This window comes from Strix uralensis, chromosome 25 (genome assembly GCF_047716275.1).
Source record: "Strix uralensis isolate ZFMK-TIS-50842 chromosome 25, bStrUra1, whole genome shotgun sequence".
NCBI lineage: Eukaryota > Metazoa > Chordata > Aves > Strigiformes > Strigidae > Strix > Strix uralensis.
The window spans coordinates 6127358-6146580 of NC_133996.1; the positions used below are offsets into that span (position 1 = coordinate 6127358).

General features: G+C 46.3%; 2 protein-coding genes across 2 annotated transcripts in view; both read right to left on the bottom strand.

Annotated features, from left to right (window-relative positions):
- LOC141954749 (myotubularin-related protein 9-like) overlaps positions 1-19223 on the bottom strand; it is a 188370-nt gene that overhangs the window by 72879 nt on the left and 96268 nt on the right. The window lies entirely within an intron of this gene.
- On the bottom strand, positions 251-17772 carry KHDRBS1 (KH RNA binding domain containing, signal transduction associated 1). The gene is made up of 9 exons (XM_074894683.1): positions 17384-17772; positions 10347-10474; positions 9642-9758; positions 8503-8649; positions 6403-6539; positions 5305-5524; positions 4289-4356; positions 3913-3971; positions 251-1548 (listed from the first exon to the last, which is right to left on the bottom strand). Exons 1-9 carry the CDS (start codon positions 17709-17711, stop codon positions 1451-1453), a joined length of 1302 nt encoding a protein of 433 aa, XP_074750784.1. The 5' UTR covers positions 17712-17772; the 3' UTR covers positions 251-1450.

Below are 19223 nucleotides of genomic sequence, written 5' to 3' on the forward strand. Positions count from 1 at the left end.
TAGTCCAGCAACAAACTGCTTTCAACAACTTCCAGGGGGTGAAAAACAATTTTTCTTTCTTTTTTTTTTTAAAAAAAAAAAAATTTAGCTCGTTCAATGAGCTTGATAAACTTTTTGTGAGAATTACAAAAACCACCATTTTTAGAATGTCTCCATGTTTTAAAAAGACAATTAGCTTTAGCATTAATTTAAATTTATTTGAAAAAAATAGCTATTTTATTGCTCAACAAAAAAATGACAATTCATCACATTTACTTTGATTAAAAAAGGACTAAACTTTATTGACAAACTGCGGCAGACATTTTGACAAGTTTTAGCTACCTATTTAGGCAGACTTACACATGTAGCATTTAATCTTCAAGAACAGAGTGGGAGGACAGTGTACAAATCCAATTAGGACTTTATCCTATGTACAAAGTGAAATTTTTCCTCATTTTTTCAGCTGCAGTGTCCCTTTTTATGCAAAGCTAGTGTTGAGATACACTTGAACAAGTCAATGGGATTGCTAATATTGACAATTTTGTCAGTTTTAAACTTGCACTGTATTATCTGCCCAAGCACTATAAAAATGAGAAAACTGTAATTTTACAGAGTTCAGACCTACTCATGTAATACTCTGTTTTCTAATATCAAACACTGGGCAATTAGAGCCATGCTTTAATTTGTTTTTCCCTTAAAAGTTCTTCATATAGAACAAACTAAGAACCCCTTTACACTGGAAAAATCTGCTTCCCAAGCATCTCTCAACACTGCATGTTCGGGGCTAGATTTCAAAACCCACATAAGAAAAGTCAATTTTACAAACCTAATTTTTTTTTTTCTTTTAAGTCAATTACCTTTAAAAAAATGCTATTTAATTTGTGTGAGGATCCTTCGTATTAAAATTTAAACTTAAGATTCACCAGCAATCTGCTTTTAAGGAAAGTTTGACATCTGAGGTTACTTTTAAACGGTGGCAGCTACTACCGTTACATTATGATTTTAATTCTTAAAAACAGCCCTGAATTTTGAAATGTAGCCTACTTTGGGATTCTGCAACTACAACTTTTATGGGTTCCTTAAAACCAAACTTAAAAGGTTAACAAAACCTTAATCTCATAACTGCTAAGCAAAGCATGTCACTTTTGAAACTAACATTTTTAACTCAACTTTTTTTTTTATTAAAAAAGGTACAGTTGTGTTTATCTAAACAACAAAGAAAGAAAAGCCATCTACACACTTAAAAAAAAAAATTAAAGTCGGTCCTCTAAATCTATTTAACTCATTTTAAAATACTACGTACAGAAGCCAGAATGCAGGGTGAGGATGGAGTGGGAGAAAAAGGGCCACGAAGAAAAACAGTTAGACAATTACTTGTCTGGTGTGGGTAAAGCAACGGGAATCCCGGGAGATACAAGAATCAGTAACAACTGTTTGCTCATAACTGATATTTTTCCCTCATGTTTGTTTTTTAATAACGTCCGTATGGGTGCTCTCTGTAGGCCCCCTTCACTGGCCTGGCCGGCGGGGCCTTCAGGGAGGGCCTGGTTCCATTCCAGTCATCTTGCCCTGCAGAAAAAAGAGGGATAAGTCAAGGATGGCGGAGTGCTGCGAGCCAAGGGGCACACAGGGAGCGGCGGTGCCGGCTGGCCGGGCTCCCCTCAGGAGTCCGTGTGGAGGCACGGGGCATCTTCACAGCGGTTTCACCCCAAAACCGACCTGCAAAATGCCTCGTGGTCCACCAGAACCTCTCGTTCGCAGCACGTCTTCTGACATTACAGGAAAAAGCCACTTGCGCGGGATCCCCGGGAAGCCTGCAGCTCCGACAGCCCGGCTAAGCGCCCAGCTGGACAAACCCGGTGCCTTTTTAGGAGTAATTAATTTCAGCAGAGCCGAAGCCAATTCCCAGGGCAGCGCTGGCAGCCAGCCGTGGCGAAGGTCGCAGCAGTCATGGCCCCTCAGGCTGGCGGCCAGCAGCATCTCTAACCCCAGGGTCTGACTGGGGGGGGGGACTGCTACAGGGAGCACCTTCCTCCTTCCCAGACGCCAGGCACAGCAGCTCCTGGATAACTGTGCCAAAATAATTCCTTACGCAGTGCATCCGACTGAACTTCCATACACCAGTCTGCTTTCCGACTGTGACTTGCTGTTCCATCCTCTCCACAAACACAGGAAAATTTACAGCCGCAGCTCGCGCAGCATCTGCTCGCCCCTCCGGAGCAGACGTCCCTTGCTAGAGCTGTACCAGCACTCACTGCTGACGGGGCAGCCCAAACCCTTCTGCTACGTACAACCACCACCGAGGCAAACGAAGTTCGCGTTCCCATTGTCCTCGAGCTAGCTCAAGCCCCAAAGAGCCAAGCTCAGCTTTCATTACAGCTTGTGCTTGCAGCATTCATACTTGCATGCCTGCCATTCTCTCCAGGGCCACCGGTTTAGGAAAGCAAGTGTCCGAAGGCAGGAAGACAGCCAGGCCTGTTCTTACCACCATGGAGCACGTTCCCATTTTCTCAAAACTGTCTCCAGCCTGGCTCAACAATTTATTTCTCTAATTCTGTTTTCATGAAAGCAGAGACCAAAGGAAATTACTGTGGATAAACAGATTAGCTGTGGCAACTTCATGCCAAGTATACAATGAGCATTTTGGCCTTCATATCCCAGACAACACCACCGCTCTCCTACCAAGTAGGAGGCACAAAAGCCTCTTTGTGCTGCGTGACTAACACAGGCAACAAACCAAGGCATTGAAGGCAGGAAAGACAGCCAACAGTTACTGACAGCAGCTGTCTATTCAAATGCATCTTAGACTGGAAAAGCATCCCTGGGTTAGGCACCTGAATTTGAACTTTTCACAACTTAAGCCCGGAGCAGGGAACACCCGGAGGCTGGCAGAGGAGACAGCCACAGTATTAACAACTCTGCTTCCCTAATACCAGCAGGACAGGGCACAGGGGATTCCCAGTTCCTCAGGATCCCAGAAAGCCCCTCCAGCTGGTCATTACCATCACCTGCATCACGCCTTCAGGCAACCGATGCTCTGCTAAAGGGACTGTTTTCAATACAACATGTTTCCATGCCATTAAGCAGCTCGCTGTAGAGCTTTTGTAACTGTTTATAGCCCAGCCTGCTTACAGAGAGAAGAAAATTAATCTTAGTCATTGCCACGTGCAGACGCCATTCATAAGCTCGGCTATCTGAACTAGCATTAAAAAAAACAACACAGTCACCCAATCCTTTACTGCCGGCACCTCAGATAAGGCCTATTGTTCTCAACAGCTGGTGATTTACACAGTTGTGGTTAAATTGGTCCCCCACGCCCCTCAGTCTTAAATTGATAGCTTTACGTAATTCAAATTAGCTGAACTTCATAGACTACTTGCAAGTCATATTGACTTGACCAAAGTTAAAGGGAGGCCTTCATATGACATTTAAATCCATTTTTCAAGCAAATGTATAGTGCAGAGTCAGTATCAGCTAGCGGGTTTTTGAGGATATGGAAGCAGATGGAACCATGCACTCATCCAGCTCAACAAAATATAATCCGTAAAAAACAGACTGCAGCAAAAGTAGCACTGTGGGTGGAAATCCAGAGCGCTTAATATATTCTAAAGCCACAAGGAAATGAAAAGATATTTCCATAGTTAAAAAATGGAATTTTAAAAGTGTCACCTTTGAGACAATCAAGCTAGATAAGAACCTAAAAACCACAGAATGCCTTGGGTTGTTCAGACCTGGATAATCTGTAGGGTATAAATATTCTACCATGAAAACTCCCTGAGGTTCTCCTCAGTAACGTTTTGCTCAGAGCATGGAGCGACACTGGAAAATAGCTGGTCGACCACAAGCAATTCCCAACTACGTGCAACCGCTGCAGGCAATTCCCAACTTTGTGCAGCCCCTTCCCTGTCAAGAGAACAGTATTCCCAGACATACCATAAGCTTCATAGGTTTCCTGTGCCTCCCCGTGTCCATAATCATAGTATTCTGTGTCCCTGGAAGAGTAATTATTTTGGTTACATACAGCGTTGAAACTGTATTCTTAAACTGACACAACTTGCACAAACACTCGAAAAGCAAAGATGCCCAATATTGCTCATGGCTGTGGTGTGTCTGATTGCTGCTTTTACAGAATTGTCAAGGACACTGGGACACTCCCAAAAGTTATTTCCCAGGCACTCCTGGATTCCAGCAGAATAGGGCACTTTCCCTACAGCTCAAACTCAGAAATGAGTGTTTCCATTTCCTTAGAAGAAAAAAAAAAGATCATGCATAATTTTCTCAGTAACAGATAGGAGACAAGCAAACTTACCCTTGGCCCTGGCTGTAGTAGCCTTCATACCCCTCATAGCTCTGGTCTGCATATGCATCATCATAGCCCTGAAACGGATGATGACGTAAACGGCGTTAATGGAAGGACCAAAGGTTAATGCCTGACCAAGAGGAACGGCAAAACTGAATTCAGGCCACAGCAGCTTTCAGAGGAGCCTGTGAATCCTTGTCTGCCACAGGGAAGGGGCTCACAATCATAAGATCTGCTCGTGTCCTGTGCCTTGGGAGCAATGAACCACACCGAAACCAGGACACACACTAAAATTCAAACTCATTCACATGTCCAAGGCTGCAGTTTGTCTGCGGTACAAGTCCGTGTGCCAGGAGCCCTGCAACTGCATTATTTAAACCACAGTTTACAGGTAGACAAAACCCAACCTATTAAGTTATCACTAGTTTCAGGGGAAAAACTGAGAAGTTTCACCAAGAGGAGAAACAGACTTTTTAGATGTATCAGTGTTTGCGATGATTCCCAAAAGTGCTGCTGTGCATCAAAACCAGTTGTCTTGTTTTTTGTTTAGGATACCAAGAGCACAGATGCTAAGATAAGCTTGGCAGGAGGGTGGTGTTTAGTTACATGACTGGAAACATCACCACGTTCATTCACGTATTTACTTTAAGGATTTTAGGGGCAGTAAGAAACCTTTGGTGTCTCTTGCTCGAAGAATTCTCTTGCACAAAGAGAATGGGATGTGAACTACATCAATCTTTGTGATGGAGTTTTTCTCCCGATAGTTATGGCAAACTGCAGTCTTGGGGGCACATTTCAGTTTCATAAAAACCACCGTTTACCCTGTATTTAGGACACTAGCAGTTCCCACTTTGAGGGCTAAAGAGGCAGAGCAGGTCACCCAGAACCATACCAGTGTCTGCACTGGTGGTCGCTTCTCCAGAGCAATCTTACTGCTGTTAGCCCTCATTTCAATAATGTTGAGTATCTAGTACACGGTCAGCTAGCTGGAATTAAAGAAAAAACAAAGATAAATGGTTTCTTACATATTCCTCATAGGTTTCTGGTGCGGGAGGAGGAGGAAGCGGTATTCTCTGAATGCCGGCTGCACGTGCTCTGGGTGCAGGAGCACCCCGTACTGCCGGGGGAGGAGGTACTCCGCGGGCTACAGCAGCTCCCCTGGCAATGGCACCCCGCACCGGGGCTCCTCGCACAAGGGCCCCCCGAGGAGGAGGAGGAGGAGGGGGAGGACCAACACCACGCCCCCTGGAAAGGAGATAAAAAGGGCTGTGAACAGCTACTGCTGTACTGCTCGTGTGCGGAATACTGAGGGCAGCGCATACGCCTCTTACACCTACTTTAAAATGCAATAGCTTGATAAATAAATACAGTCACCGTTAACTAAGCCATGAATTCTTAATCAGGAATGAAAGCACAAGAATTGTTAACAATGTTGTACTGCAGGATTTACAAAAACCTCTTCTGGGATGAGACTCTACTGCATTAGACGTTGTGCAGACAAAGAAATAAATCTGATACAGAACTTTGGCCAAGTCATTTCACAGAGTTCATTTTAAACAACCCTCTATCACTAACCTGTAATGACTGCCAGACCTCCAGGACGAGATGGGCAGGGACACTGCTGGGCTAAACACTCAGAAGCAAAGACTTTCCCTCCATGAAATAGGTAGCGAAGCAAGAACTATAGCAACAGAGTTTTATCACCAATTTATCCCAATGCCTTGACAGCACTGACAGAATCATGCCATCCTATAACTTTCAAACGAAGGTCAGTTTAAACTGGAAATGCTTAATTCTGCTGAAGGCTACAGAAGCAAACATGACACATCTATCTACACATGATTTCATAGGCCAATTTTTGAAAGGTTACTTTATGAAGCTACTGATTTCAGACATCAAAAATAATACAGAAGACATCCACTGTGCCAGATTGCATCTCGAAACACACAAACCAGTCGATGTCAGCATGCTAAAAGCATTGCAACACAAGGCTAAAAAGCTGTGGCCAAAAGCCAAGGTCAAGGCCAACGGCTGATGTGCAAGGACAAGTAGCTGAACCTCGTCTGGCAGGACAACTCTGAGCAAGATGCAGCATTTCTAGGCCTGTGCTTTGGGGAAAGTACCTTGGAACAGGCGGAGGCGGTGGTGGAGCTGCTCCCCTTCCCCGCACAGGGACTCCTCGGCCACGAGTTGGCTCTGGTACACCGTTCAGATAGGAGAGCTCCAAGAATTGCTCCTGACAGATATCATCCATCATATCCTAAAGAGGGGAAAGAGTCAGCTCCAGACTAGCTAACTAGTCGGTCTGTGCTCCAGGATATCACAGGCTACCGTGCTAGAATAAAAATAACCTGATAGTCCTAAATTAAAAGCTGCTGGTTAGTTTTACAGGGATTTGCTCAGCAGGCAGCAGCGCACAACTGCCAGCCTTCTCCAAACGGGCCAAGAAGGGCACACCACCTGCAATCCGGGAGCTGCAGCGAGCGCTGCGGCTGGTCCCCAGGGTCCCCCCTCTCTCCTGGGGGTTCTGGAGGTAGCTGGTGTCCGGCACCCCAGGGATGTCAGCAAGATTTATTTGCTTGGAGAGTTAGAGGTGAAGTCAGACAAGACATATCTCACCTCAAGCACTGTACTGCTCCCATTTAAAGGCAAGTGGCTGGCAGTGAGCCCACATAACATAAAATCCTGCTGTGTTCCTGACACACTGAAGGAACAGGATAGGATGCAGCCTGACAAAGAGTAAACACCCATTTGCAAATCCAGGCTGTCTTTTCAGATTCTTAGGAACACAGTGTGTGTCTGGCTTCATGCATTTTTATCACCTCAGGGGATCTAGCTTCAGGAATTAGTACAGATCTCTGGTGACCCCACAGAATTCACTGTACCCCTCCCTTCAACACACAGACAGGCTGGGCCTTGCATGGAGGATCTTAATGATGCCATGGCAACACCAAAGCAAGGACTCTCCTACCAGATGTGTCTTCACAGCACTGCTGGCTTCCATAGTGACTTCTCTGTCAATTTTCACAAGTTTAACACATTGTTTGAAGGCAGCGATGAGACACTTTAAATAGCAAGGCTGCACGCCTGCTTTAGCGAGCTGAGGTTTTGTACCTCCCAGAGGCTCCTTGAAGATGACCTCTTTCCTTCCAAGACACTTCACAGGGCAATCTCTCCTCTGTGTCAGACTCACAGAAATCACACAGTACCCACACGCTTTTCCACGCTTCCCTGTTACCCACCTCTCTCGGGTTCCACCCATCCCTGCTATTTCAGGCAGAATATCTGAGCTCCCAGCCTCAGCTGGGGAACATGGCGTCAGGGTATATTCAGCTCTCTACCTGCCAGGACTCTGAATTACAGGCTGAGCTAGCCAGAAGCAGGGAGCACTGCGTGCTGCTTTCCCATTTTGTTTTTTTTTTTCCTAATTTAGCAAGCAACACTATAATTTTAATAACATGCAACAGACTCCTTCAGATTCTGCAGTTCTTGGAGTAAATACTCTAGCTGGCACCAAACCAACATGAAGCTGACCATAAAGGTGTTACAAGGTTCACCAGCAAGACGCCCACAAATAGAGAAGTGTCATTTGTATAAATGCCTGATTAGCACAGAGGTTCCTGCACATCACACGCATTTAAAGCAATAGAAATACTGATTTAACAGATGTGTCTCAGAAACTAGCTACAACACCGAATACTACCGAGCTGCCTGGGCAGTCACCCTCCTCATCCTCACCCCAGTCCTTTAGAGCACAGCAAACACCTCCAGCCTTACAGTTTCTGATCTGACCAACAAAGTTTTCTAACCAGATTTCTACGCTACAATTCCAAGTCAGAGGAACCCAACCAAGAAGTCTCTTCCACACCAGGCATGGCTAAACTTACTCTCCCACTAAAACTGACACATGGAGCTAGACAAGCTACCCACCCACCCCGGGGTCCACAGCTAGGGCTGGGAAAGAAATACTTCAAGTGCTCTGTACAGTTGCCCTGTAAGTGTACGCCTTTCTAATTATGGTTAGGGGAATAATACATGCCTTCATGCAAGATTAATGGGCTCATCTTAAGCTGCCGCACACACACACTTAATACTCAAGGACTCCTCTACGACACCAGTTCCTGTAGCATGAGCCTTACACTGTGCAAATCTTACTCATCCTTACAGCCAGATTCACAACCCATCTACCTCCTTCAAAAAGGAGAGAACATCAGTGTACGTACTGGAACAAGGAACTTCTTGACTTCTTCCATGGCGTGAGCCATCAGAGCATACGCTTCACAAGGGGGTCCAAAAACTTCAATGAAGACATGCAAATCCATATTTAGATGAGCGTATTTAGGATCTCCCCCTTTACGCAGTTCTTCCTCCTGAAACAAAGCAGATTAGAGATTCCTAAAACTAAGTCAGATGCAGAGAAACTACTTTTCTTTTATCTGATTTTCCACACCTTAACAGGAAATAGCTGTAAAAGCATTTTGGCCATGCCTGGACACAGATCATAGTAACGTACACATGAATATACAGTTTTATAAAAAGCCACACACAATCTACAGCTTCCATCTTTTTATAGCTGCCTTTTCAGGTGACAGGTATTTTTGCTAATGCATTGATGCCAGCCACTTTTTTCCTTCAGAAGATTAAGCACACAAGCAGTGTTCTTCCTCTTCTACACCACCTTTCTGCCAGAGGTGCTCTTTACCACCCAGTGAAGTCTAATGCCTCAAACAAGCTTGTTCTTTAACTCTGCTCTTGGATACCTGTGTTACATGGGTTTAAGAAGCTACAAATAAGCTAGAAGTGTAAAAGCTTTTCATGCTGCTAAAATAAAAAGCTGAGTTAGATTACAGCTCTGTTGATTGTTAGCTCAGTTTTGGGAGTAAGCAGGAAGAAAAAAAAAAAATTTCATTTTTTCTGCTCAAAAACCCCCTCCTAGCAGTTTGTGATTCACTGAAGATTACCAGGAACATAGTGCTCCAGCATCTTCAGTGAACCATGAGAATTTAAGGATTTCAGAGGGAACAGCTGGGAAAGAGATTTTTTTTTTTCTGGGGGGGAAAACCTATTCCTTTAGTGAATAACTCTTCACATAGTAGCTGGAATTAATTCTTATTTTATAAACGCTGTACTTCACCTTTCATATAAACTATCTCCGCATCCAAGGGTACAGCATATCAAAAGGTGACTTAGTCTGAGACACGCTCCATCAAGAGTGCTCCCAACATGCACAGAACAATTTAGGAAGGGTGACTTCCTAATGCCATTGCTTTTGGATTTTAATATTTTATAAAACGCTCCAAGAACCACTACTTCTCATAGCAATATGAAAGGCATTACATGGTTTCAAGGGTGATGCCCTCACCTTCGCTTTATCTCGCATTGAACCCTTCCCAAGCACAGAAATCTTAGCACCAGTTTCTTCCTGAAGTCTCTTGATGGTGTTGCCTTGAGGTCCCAAAATCTTTCCAACAAAGTTGAACTGTAAATGAAGAAAAAAAAATAAGAAGGAAAAAAAATTAGCTCCAGAGCTCAGTAGCCTTAACAAAAGCTTTTCTGAATGTTATGCTGGCTGACAAAAAAAATTTAGCCACTCCATTTTCTCTTCACCTCACCAAAAAAATACAGACCAAAAAACGCACAGGAAAATTTAAGTTCCAGAACATTCTTTTCATGAAAAAATGCTCCATCAGAAAATCAAGCTAAAGTAACTGACATAAAGTGTTTAATTCTAACATCTACTCTCCAGAAGTTTTACAGGCAGCAAGACTTGAGTTAAATGAGTTCTTAACTGTAAAACACAAAGCTCTACACGTGAAAGCGTCTATTCTAGTAATAAAAGATCACAACTATGCATCACCATTTAGCTTTATCCCAAAACATTCTAGAAATGTCATGTATTAGAAATAAGATCCTGCAAGCTTGCATAGGAAAAATTCTGTAGCGATAGTGGAACACTGGCATAACTCTTGATGACACTTTGACAGCTACTATCTCTAAAAGTCAGCCATAAAATCCACAGAAAATAAGCAAATCACAGAGATTCAGTAAGCTATTTTCTGGCCCTCACCTTGGGGTACTGTTTGACAGGTATCAGAACTCGTTCTTTCAGTTTCATATTCTTGTGGGAAAATAAATCCAGGTAGTTCTCTTCCTCATCCTTCTTTGTTGTTTCACCCTTCTGAATTTTTTCAATTTCTAAACAAGATAAAAATAGGGCTGCTTATATTCCTCAAACAAGAATCAATTTTAGAGTTGGAATTATGACAGGACATACCACCCTCATTCTCTGTGAATATATGAACAGTTATAATTGCATTAATGGCATCTGGATAGACAGGCCACCTCTTTAGTGCTAGCCCAGCTTGCCCCTTCCTCCCTTCACATCTAGGGATTCCAGAAGGCCAAAACCAGGGTAATGAACAAACAAACAAACAAAAGAACAGCAGAGAATGCCCTACAAATAACTTCAACAGATAAAAGTAGGAAACTGCAAGTACAGTTGTGCGTATCACTTCTGCTGTGCCTTCCCCAACCTCATGCCTCCACCGAATGCAGCACCCACGTGTAGACTCCTAAACCTACAAAGAAACCAGCCCCAGCTACACTGACTGTGTACGCTTGCTGTAACGCAGCAGCCATCAGCAAATCAGGCAAGTTTTTGTCATTCAAGCCGATGCACTATTTTAAATCTGTAATTTAATTAGTGGTGCCAACACACACTGACACTATGAATTTCAGTTAAGTTAAAAACATTCCTAATAAGCAGAAGCCCGAATGAGTGACACACCAGAGCGTAGTCTGGCTTATGAAATTCTTATAAGCTTCATTTCATTAAATGAATGCATCTTTATCACACAAGCAATTCATAACTTGTTTTTTAAGTTGTAAGCCTCAGACACGTAGCCATAAAAGTGAGCGTCAGAAAGTCCTTAACTTGATTCAGGCAACACGACTACAAATGTTCATGTCTCAAAATAAGATTCTGATTTTTAATTGTATATTGTGAATTGCAGAGTCTTGGAAAAACACCCGAGGTGTCCTGACTGAGCTGAAGGCATGCTGCAGCCTGAGGGGGATCTGGAACAAAGACCAAATAACCTTCTGGAAGTAGGTCATTAAGGTAGGCCAATCAGGAACTAGTACACAAACACCTTTTCAAATCTGGCTAGAAATTAAACTTTCACTGAGAGATGGCAGGAGACAGTCATCTCATGAAAGATGACCCCAATGGAGCAGACTGAAGATCATCGTCAAGGCAGGCATTTCTACCATAGGTTCTTCAGCCATTAATGCACAAGAAAAACACCCAACATTTTTCAGAAGAATGTAGCCCATAGCTGAATGGCTTTTCTTTTCCAGAGATGCCCAGTCATGTACAATTTTTATTTAATGGCCAAAAACTAGACAAGTTCCCTCAAATTTGGAGCCAATCCATTATTTACAATCCCAAATTATTGATGAACCATTACACACTCTTTGGTCCAACAACAAAAAAAATAAATGGGTCACACCATGCATAGCCCTCACAAATGATTATTTACGGATGCTCATCAGGGGAGGATCATGACCCTTCCTTAAAAGTTAAATTGTGCCATTTCACCAGCAAACCCAAGAACTATAAATATCTCTTCTGAGTCGAAAGTGCTCTAAATACAACTTCTCACATCTCAGGGGAAAGAGAGACACTTTCACAAGATTATACGCATAACTGGATTAAAGCTGCAAGACAAAACTGAAACTGAAGACTGCTTAGTCATTACCAGAATTTAAAGAGGGCAGCTGCAATATTTTGTGTTTCCTGTAATTTCTGTCTGTGTCAGAAACTATGTACTTTAGCCTAAATGTTCATGTTTGCAGTTTTGGAAGACTGGCGTACCAGATACTCGGCATATTATCCACCTAGTAATAGTCTCATATCATCCAACCAGAAATAGGAACAATGGGTTACCATCATCCTTCTGACTGCGACTGGACAGGCTGCCACAGCCTCATGGGCTGAGAAGCATCTTTCAAATGGTGCAGCCCACAAGGAAGTCAAGCAACTAGATGTGCAACCAAAAAAAAAAAAAACCCTAAACAAAACCAACCTTAAGAAAACGTGATCAAATGATCAGTATTTTATTTTTTCAGTTATGGACATGGTAATATAAACTGTTTTTTAGTTTAGAGACCTAAATATAGAACTTGGAGATTGTGTTGCATAATTATGAAAAAAAAAAAACAACCAAATTTTGTATTTCTGCTTGCAACAGCACCTTGGCTCCCTTACAAAAGTGTTACCATGACTGCTTAGTTTAAATGAAACTACCGGGTCTAATAGCTTTGAAAAAGATAGTTTGATTTTTTCTTTAAAAAGAAATTATTTTCTGAAGACACTATGCAAAAATCAAAAACCCAGAAGTTCAAGCACTGTCAAATTTATAAAATAAGCAAAGGAGCTGGCTGCCTTGGTTAGTTTTACATAGTTTTTAAATTTTAGCTATAAGAACAGATCAGAGAATCAAGATTTGGAAACTAAAGATTGCACTGGTGGCCTTATCCCTGGTTAGGCATAGCTTTAGACCCTACAATGCAATGTGATTACTTCTCAAGTATTTTCATTCTCCAAAAACAGTAAATGAATTCTGCATATTAACAAGAAGGGTTTTCTATGCGCACATCAAGAATAAAAGCACTCTAAAACTTTCTTGATGTAAATTAAACCACCCAGAGGCATCTTCTACCTTGTCAAAACACCACGCCATCAGACACCAGCCTCTGCAAACCAGTGAATCACAGTTCACATCAATCACACGGCAAAATCCACTCTGCCTCCTCCAACACTAGCAATGACATCTGGGAATTGGTCTGTGAGAGCAACAAATAATTAACCATTTGCTAAGAAAAGCATCGGATCCACCACCACCACATCTTCAAATGAAACACAACACACAGGAGAAGAAAAAACCCTGCACAGCAGAATAACTGCGAGCTCTCTAGCTTTTGCAATTCAGGTCAGCGCGGGTGACCTAGCAGTCCCCTTCACACCTTCAGAACAAACACCAAGTCTGGAAATAGGTGTGAAGGAGGACTAAAAACATGCCACTTGTGACGTGTCCTACTGCTCTGGATTCCAGCGTTATCTGTATGCATCCTGGCATATTAGCTACGCAACATGAAGCAGTACTGAATGAACTGATGAGTGGTAGCAGTTTGTCAGACCACTTACTGATATGAAGGAGAAGCGTACGTATACCTTGAGGGATTAAGCATGCCTCATTTCAGTGCTGATTTTTTAAAGCCGTGTCAGAGGTGCAGCAGAAGGTTACCTTCTTGCCACGGGGAATGTCAGCAGTCTGGCGGCATGTGTGGCAGTGGTTTCCAGGACTTCATGTGGGGCAGTGATTGCATTGTCTCAGAAGAAATCCTAAGGGGTAGGTAAAGGGGGTTGGTAACACCGCTGCTTCACAAGGAGGAGGCTAAGCAGCCACAGTGCTACTCCTGATCTAAGCCCAAGCTCTTCCTTAACAAAAAAACCCCCGTATTAAACATTGTCCTGCAGCACACTTGTGCTCTGTAAGCAGAGACACATTCTGTTTATTCATAATACTGAGAGTATTATCTTAACAGTACGATAATACTGACCCCGTGCCCAAAAACCAACAAAAAACCCCACCAAAAACCCAAGAGAGTCTGGGGATGGGAGCCAGAGCCCCCTCTCTCCTACGCTACTGCTCCCCAGCTGGTTTGACTTCCCAGGAGAGGAAGCAGGGACCTGCTCCTGGATGGACTCTGCCAAGAGTGGAAGCTGCAGAATTTGGCAAGCCTAACCCCACCATTTCCCTCCCGCTTTCTGCTGAAATGCCCCCCACACCCTGTACACTGGGATCTGTATGCAGAGAGCTCTGCTTTGGAGCTTTGCTGAGAAAGGAGGGGACTGCCACTAGCACAGGGAGAAGGGGCATGGGGAAGAAAAGAAACACTGCTCAAGCATGAGGCAGGGAAGAGAAAGCCTGGAGGTGAGCTATGAGAAATGGCACAGGTAGTAGAGGCTCCTGGGAGAGGAGTGGGAGGAGGCAGAGTCACAGCAGTGACAGGCAGGCTAGCATCAGCATCTAATAATGTTGGCATGGCTTAGCAATATACACATTTAAAAATGCAACAGTGAAACGACATCAGCATATCACAATCTGCGACATCTGGGCACAGGTTTAAGGCAGCAGTTACAGCTCCTTTGGGGGGTAGGGCGTACACTTGGAAACACAGAAATTTAGAAAACCTTCTCCATTTCGGGACAGCCTTCACTGCGCGCTAAGCAAGCTTCAGGACGTTTTATTGCTCTGGGTTACATACAGTTTCTCATCACCCCTGTGACCTCAGCCCGTCTCTAATCCCACTATTTGGTTCCTTGGCAAGTCACTCCAGCGAGGCCACCGCCCGTCCATCTGACTTTCCCATACGGCCCTTTTTTCCTCTCCTAGGAGTCCACACGGCCTGGGCGAGCCCAGCACAAGCAGCAGCCGGGCAGCAGGGGATTGTCGAGCAGTCCTCTGACACCTCACGCCACTCCCTGCTCTGCAATGTGTTGCTCCAATTGCTCAGCGCTCCCTCCCTGCCCGCTGCTCTGAATCCACCCCTCAGCTCCCATCTCCATCCCCCCTCACCGCTCTGCACTTCTGGGGATGGAAAGGGCTGCATTTAACATAAGGACCGAGATGATGCCAGCTATGTAGAGACTTGCTAGTGGGATGACATAGCTCACAGATCTGTTTGCAGCATAGGAAGCTCAGAGATGACCAGCTCTTTTCACTTGGGAGTTTCTCCATGAAATGGAGCTAAGATTACCAAAAGAATTTGAAAAAAAACCCCCTATGCCTAGCTACCACATTGGTGGACGTCTCCTGTCTTCCCAATGCACGCAAGCAGAGGACTGTGCCTTTCAGAACAGCAGCATCTCCTCCCGCCCTCCCCGCAGCAGATGGAGGGCATAAATCAAAGCGAGGAAAAAGGGTTTTCTTGTTCCTATGGAAGAGGAAGGTCACACAGACCCTGAATCACAGGAGTGAGGTAACGTGGATCATATTCCAAGGTGCAAGAAATCCCAGTTTTCAGTTTCTTTTCAGGGCGTTGTGTAACAGAACCCCAAAACCTACCCAACTTTACTGCCTTTTCATCACACAATACGTTGTTCGAGAATCAGTATTACATCACTGTGTTGCCCTTCATCTTGCTCCTAAATAATGCTAATTTTCTCTAGAAACGCTAAGCAGCTTTAGAACCACAGAAGTATTTTAGATTACTTTTACATATTGTTTTTAAAGAAGTCTTAGTTTCAATGCAGAACTCCTGCAGGATTCCCTCCCAGAGGCGGGCAGGACAAGCAACTTCCACTCCTGAAAAAAGGCTGGAATAAGAATACTGCTGACATTCAATAATCAGTCATTTCTTTGTCTGGAAGTCATTTTGCTTAAGTTGTGCCGGCCGTATGCATTACAATCTTTGGCCCAGACCTAAATGCCAAAGTAAGCTTTTCAGCAGCTTCTCCAACGTGACATCCCCAAAGGGTGCCACAGCAGTAGAGAAATTCTGAGCAATCCAGATCAGTTTGGGGTCATCTCTGCAAAAAGATTTAGTTGCATAAAACCATCGTTTCACTTCAGATTCTTTCCCATGAGCTTCCTGCTCAGACTGTCCTGAATTTGGACTGCTAGCGAACGCTCCCAAAAGGCAGCAATTTTCAAAATATCCACCCAAAGCAAGCAGGAAGCATCTGGAGCTTTTCCAGTGATCAATTTTAAGTTTCAGAAAGCTGCAGTCTGCTATCAGCAATTTTTAAATTAATGAAAAAAACCTCATAAATCCTTGTTACACCACTCAGTGAACGAAGCTTTACTAAGTGGGCTGAGAACGCTGTTCTTTGTGTGGGAATTAGCAAACTCCTTAGGTTTCATTTCACTGGAAGGCATTATCACTGAGCTCTTGAGCATCAGCTGGCTAAAGGGTTTTATTAATGAAAAACATTAAATTGACAGAAAATCGGATTATAAAACTAATTTATTTAGATCAAGATGTCCACGAGTGATGCCAAGTTACCCATGACGATATTCCTCAGCTACTTGCACAATGGGAGACAGCAATTCCTAAGAATTATTTCCTACATTAAAGGAGGAGCTAATAAAATCTCTAGCACTGCACCAACTACGGCAATACTATACGTTTTAAAGACCTTAAAAAAAAAATCATTTAAAAGCAGAATAAGTACCAGAGCTAAGCACTCTGCTCATCTGTAGATTAAATCTGAGTATATCCTTGCGCCGGGTACCTCCCAGCTCGCCACTACACGCACATAAAGCAGTAAGTGGTAGGAAATATTTTCACTCATTCCAATTTCGAAGCTGACTACAGTGTCTTGAGGCAGCTGAATCTACTTGATAGAAGCACCGAAGGCGGGTGCAGCAGCTGCACTGTGGAGATATGGAGAAATCAGAGCCGCCAGGCGATTGGACAGTGGTGATGGGGAAGGAGAAGGCTAGTCTGGGCACAGAACAAAGACTGCCATTTCCATTCCCTATTTAGGTTCATCAGAAGCATGAAACAAGCTCTAATACAGATTACCAGAGTGGAAAATCAAAGAGATCACAAACCATGCCTCACAGGGACTCAAGCAGACGCTACATGGAAAACCCCAGTTTTGACCGTTCTCTTCGGTCCCCTCTCTCCCCAGGGATGAAAAGGGCCAAGACGACCGCACGTCGTATTTTAAAAAGAAAGTTCTGGGTCTGCGTTTAATCCGGCCCAGGCCCTGGATTAAGCACGGGGCTAAACAGACATTAAATAAAAGAGAAACATCTAATCTTCAAAACCCCGGGGTCGCATCTCGCACCGCAGGACGGGTCGGTATAACGGCCGCCCGCCGCCGCTTCACCCGGGCTGGCCGGGAGCTGCCCCGTCGCCGCAGGCACCCGGAGGGGGGGGGGTGTCCCTCTCCCCGCTCGCCGCACACGGCGTTAACTAAGAGCTGCCTCCGCCCCTGCCCGCCCCACCGAGAACAGGGAGGGTGGGGGGGCACTGCCCGGGGGTCCCGGCCTGCCCAGCCCCCCGCTCCGCCCCGCCTGCCCCCGGTACCTGCTGTGAGGAGCTGCATGGCGTGCGTGAAGGACGGGTCGAGGCTGTCCTTCTCGGCCATCAGCTCGGGCAGGTACTTGTTCTCGGGCTCCATCTTGACAGCGGCCCCGGGCAGCAGCGGGGTGGGGGCGGCGGCGGAGGCCTGAGCGGCCGAGGCGGCGGCCGTAGCGCTGGGCGGCAGGAGCGGCGGCGGTTGCGTTCCCGTGCCGGCCCCGCGGCCCCCCCCGCCACGGGGCGGCCGCCGCGGTGGAGGCGCCCCTTGCCGGGGGGCACCGCCGGGGCCCGGCCCCCGGCCCAGGCGGGCGGCGGGGTCGTCGCGGCGCTGCATGGGGAAGGGGGGGGCGGGCGGCGGGGCGGGCGAGCGCGGAGCGGAGCGGGCCGAGCGGCGCTGCCACACCGTCCGCCGCGGCGCCAGGGCCGGAAGTGAGCGGCCGGAAGTACCGCCCCCTGCGCCGCTGTCTGTCTCCCCCCCCGCGCCGCGCCGGCTCCCGCGCGACCACCCCGCGCGCCTCTGCGCTTGCGTCGGGGCCGCGCCGCGCGCCAACCGCCCCGGGGCGCGCACGCCGCGCGCATGCGCAGTGCCCGGGCCCCGCGAAACGGAGACAAGGACACGGTGTGGGTGGGGTCACCGCCTGCGCGTCTCCGACTGCGCACGCGCAGACCCGCCGGCGGGATTTCAGTCCCCGGCAGCTGAATGAGCCCCCGGCGGCTCAGGGCGCACGCGCGGGAGCGGGCCTGGCAGTGCGCAAGCGCAAGGGTTGCCCGCGCGGGCGCCCCGCGGCTGTCGCGCATGCGCGCTCGGCGTTCCCTCGCGGCGGCAGCTCTGAGGTGCGAAGCGCGCTGCGGGACCGCGCTGTAGGGGGCTTGGGCCGCGGGGCGAGAGCGGGGAGAGAGGGGCAGCGCGGCCACCCCCGCCTGGCCTCTGCAGGCACGGTAAGGCAGCACAGCACGGCTTGAGGGCTGAGCCTGCAGCCTCTGCTCGCGGGCCTGCCCAGCGGTACAGGGCCTTGGCAGTGGCTGTGGGGGAGCTGGGCCTTCCCCCGCCTGCCTTCGTACCCAGCCCAGCGGTACAGGGCCTTGGCAGTGCCCGCTGAGGATGGAAGCCCTCGGTGTCCTCATCACGTTGGCCCCATGGTGTGGTATGGGGTTTTGGAGAGAACAGTTAACTCCTGTGTGGAGGTGTTGTTACGCAGTGTTGAAGAGGGAAAAAAAAGAGTTTTATGGGCTACAATCACCAGAGGTTAAGCAACTCCAGTGAAAGGGGCTGGGGTGGAGCTAGCGGGGGATGGCTTGGCTGCACAGTCTTGAAACTTAGCAAAGTGACGTTGAACAGTTTTTCAGCCAGGATGATTGCAAATGTAAAAATCCTTGTGTGCAGGGGTTTCTGTTAGTGTGGTTTGTGCAGGCAGCAGTTATTTAGCATACAGGATACATTTCAGGCACTGCAGCTCCTTAATCCAGTATCAAACATGGCCTTTTATTAATAATTTGACAGTCATAGTGTGAGAAGGTGGGAAGACGAACAGCTTTTGTAATTCATGAAATTACACATATATTTTAGCTTGTTAAGGATCTTACTTGATCTCTCCATACCTTGTGACAGACCGCTGTCTGCAGCAGCCCCATCTCTGCAGAGCTGAAGTTGATGTTCATGGACAGACGTAGCCTCCGATGCCATCAGGTAACACAGCCTGAACCGTGTCCTGTCCCTCCTGCCTCCAGGGTGCCATTTCCAAACAGCCCCCCTGAACCTGTGCGAACCTGTCACTCGGTGATCGATGGCTGCGCAGTTCTGCTGCACAAAACATCTCCCTGTGTAAGGGAGCTCCTGCTATCGACA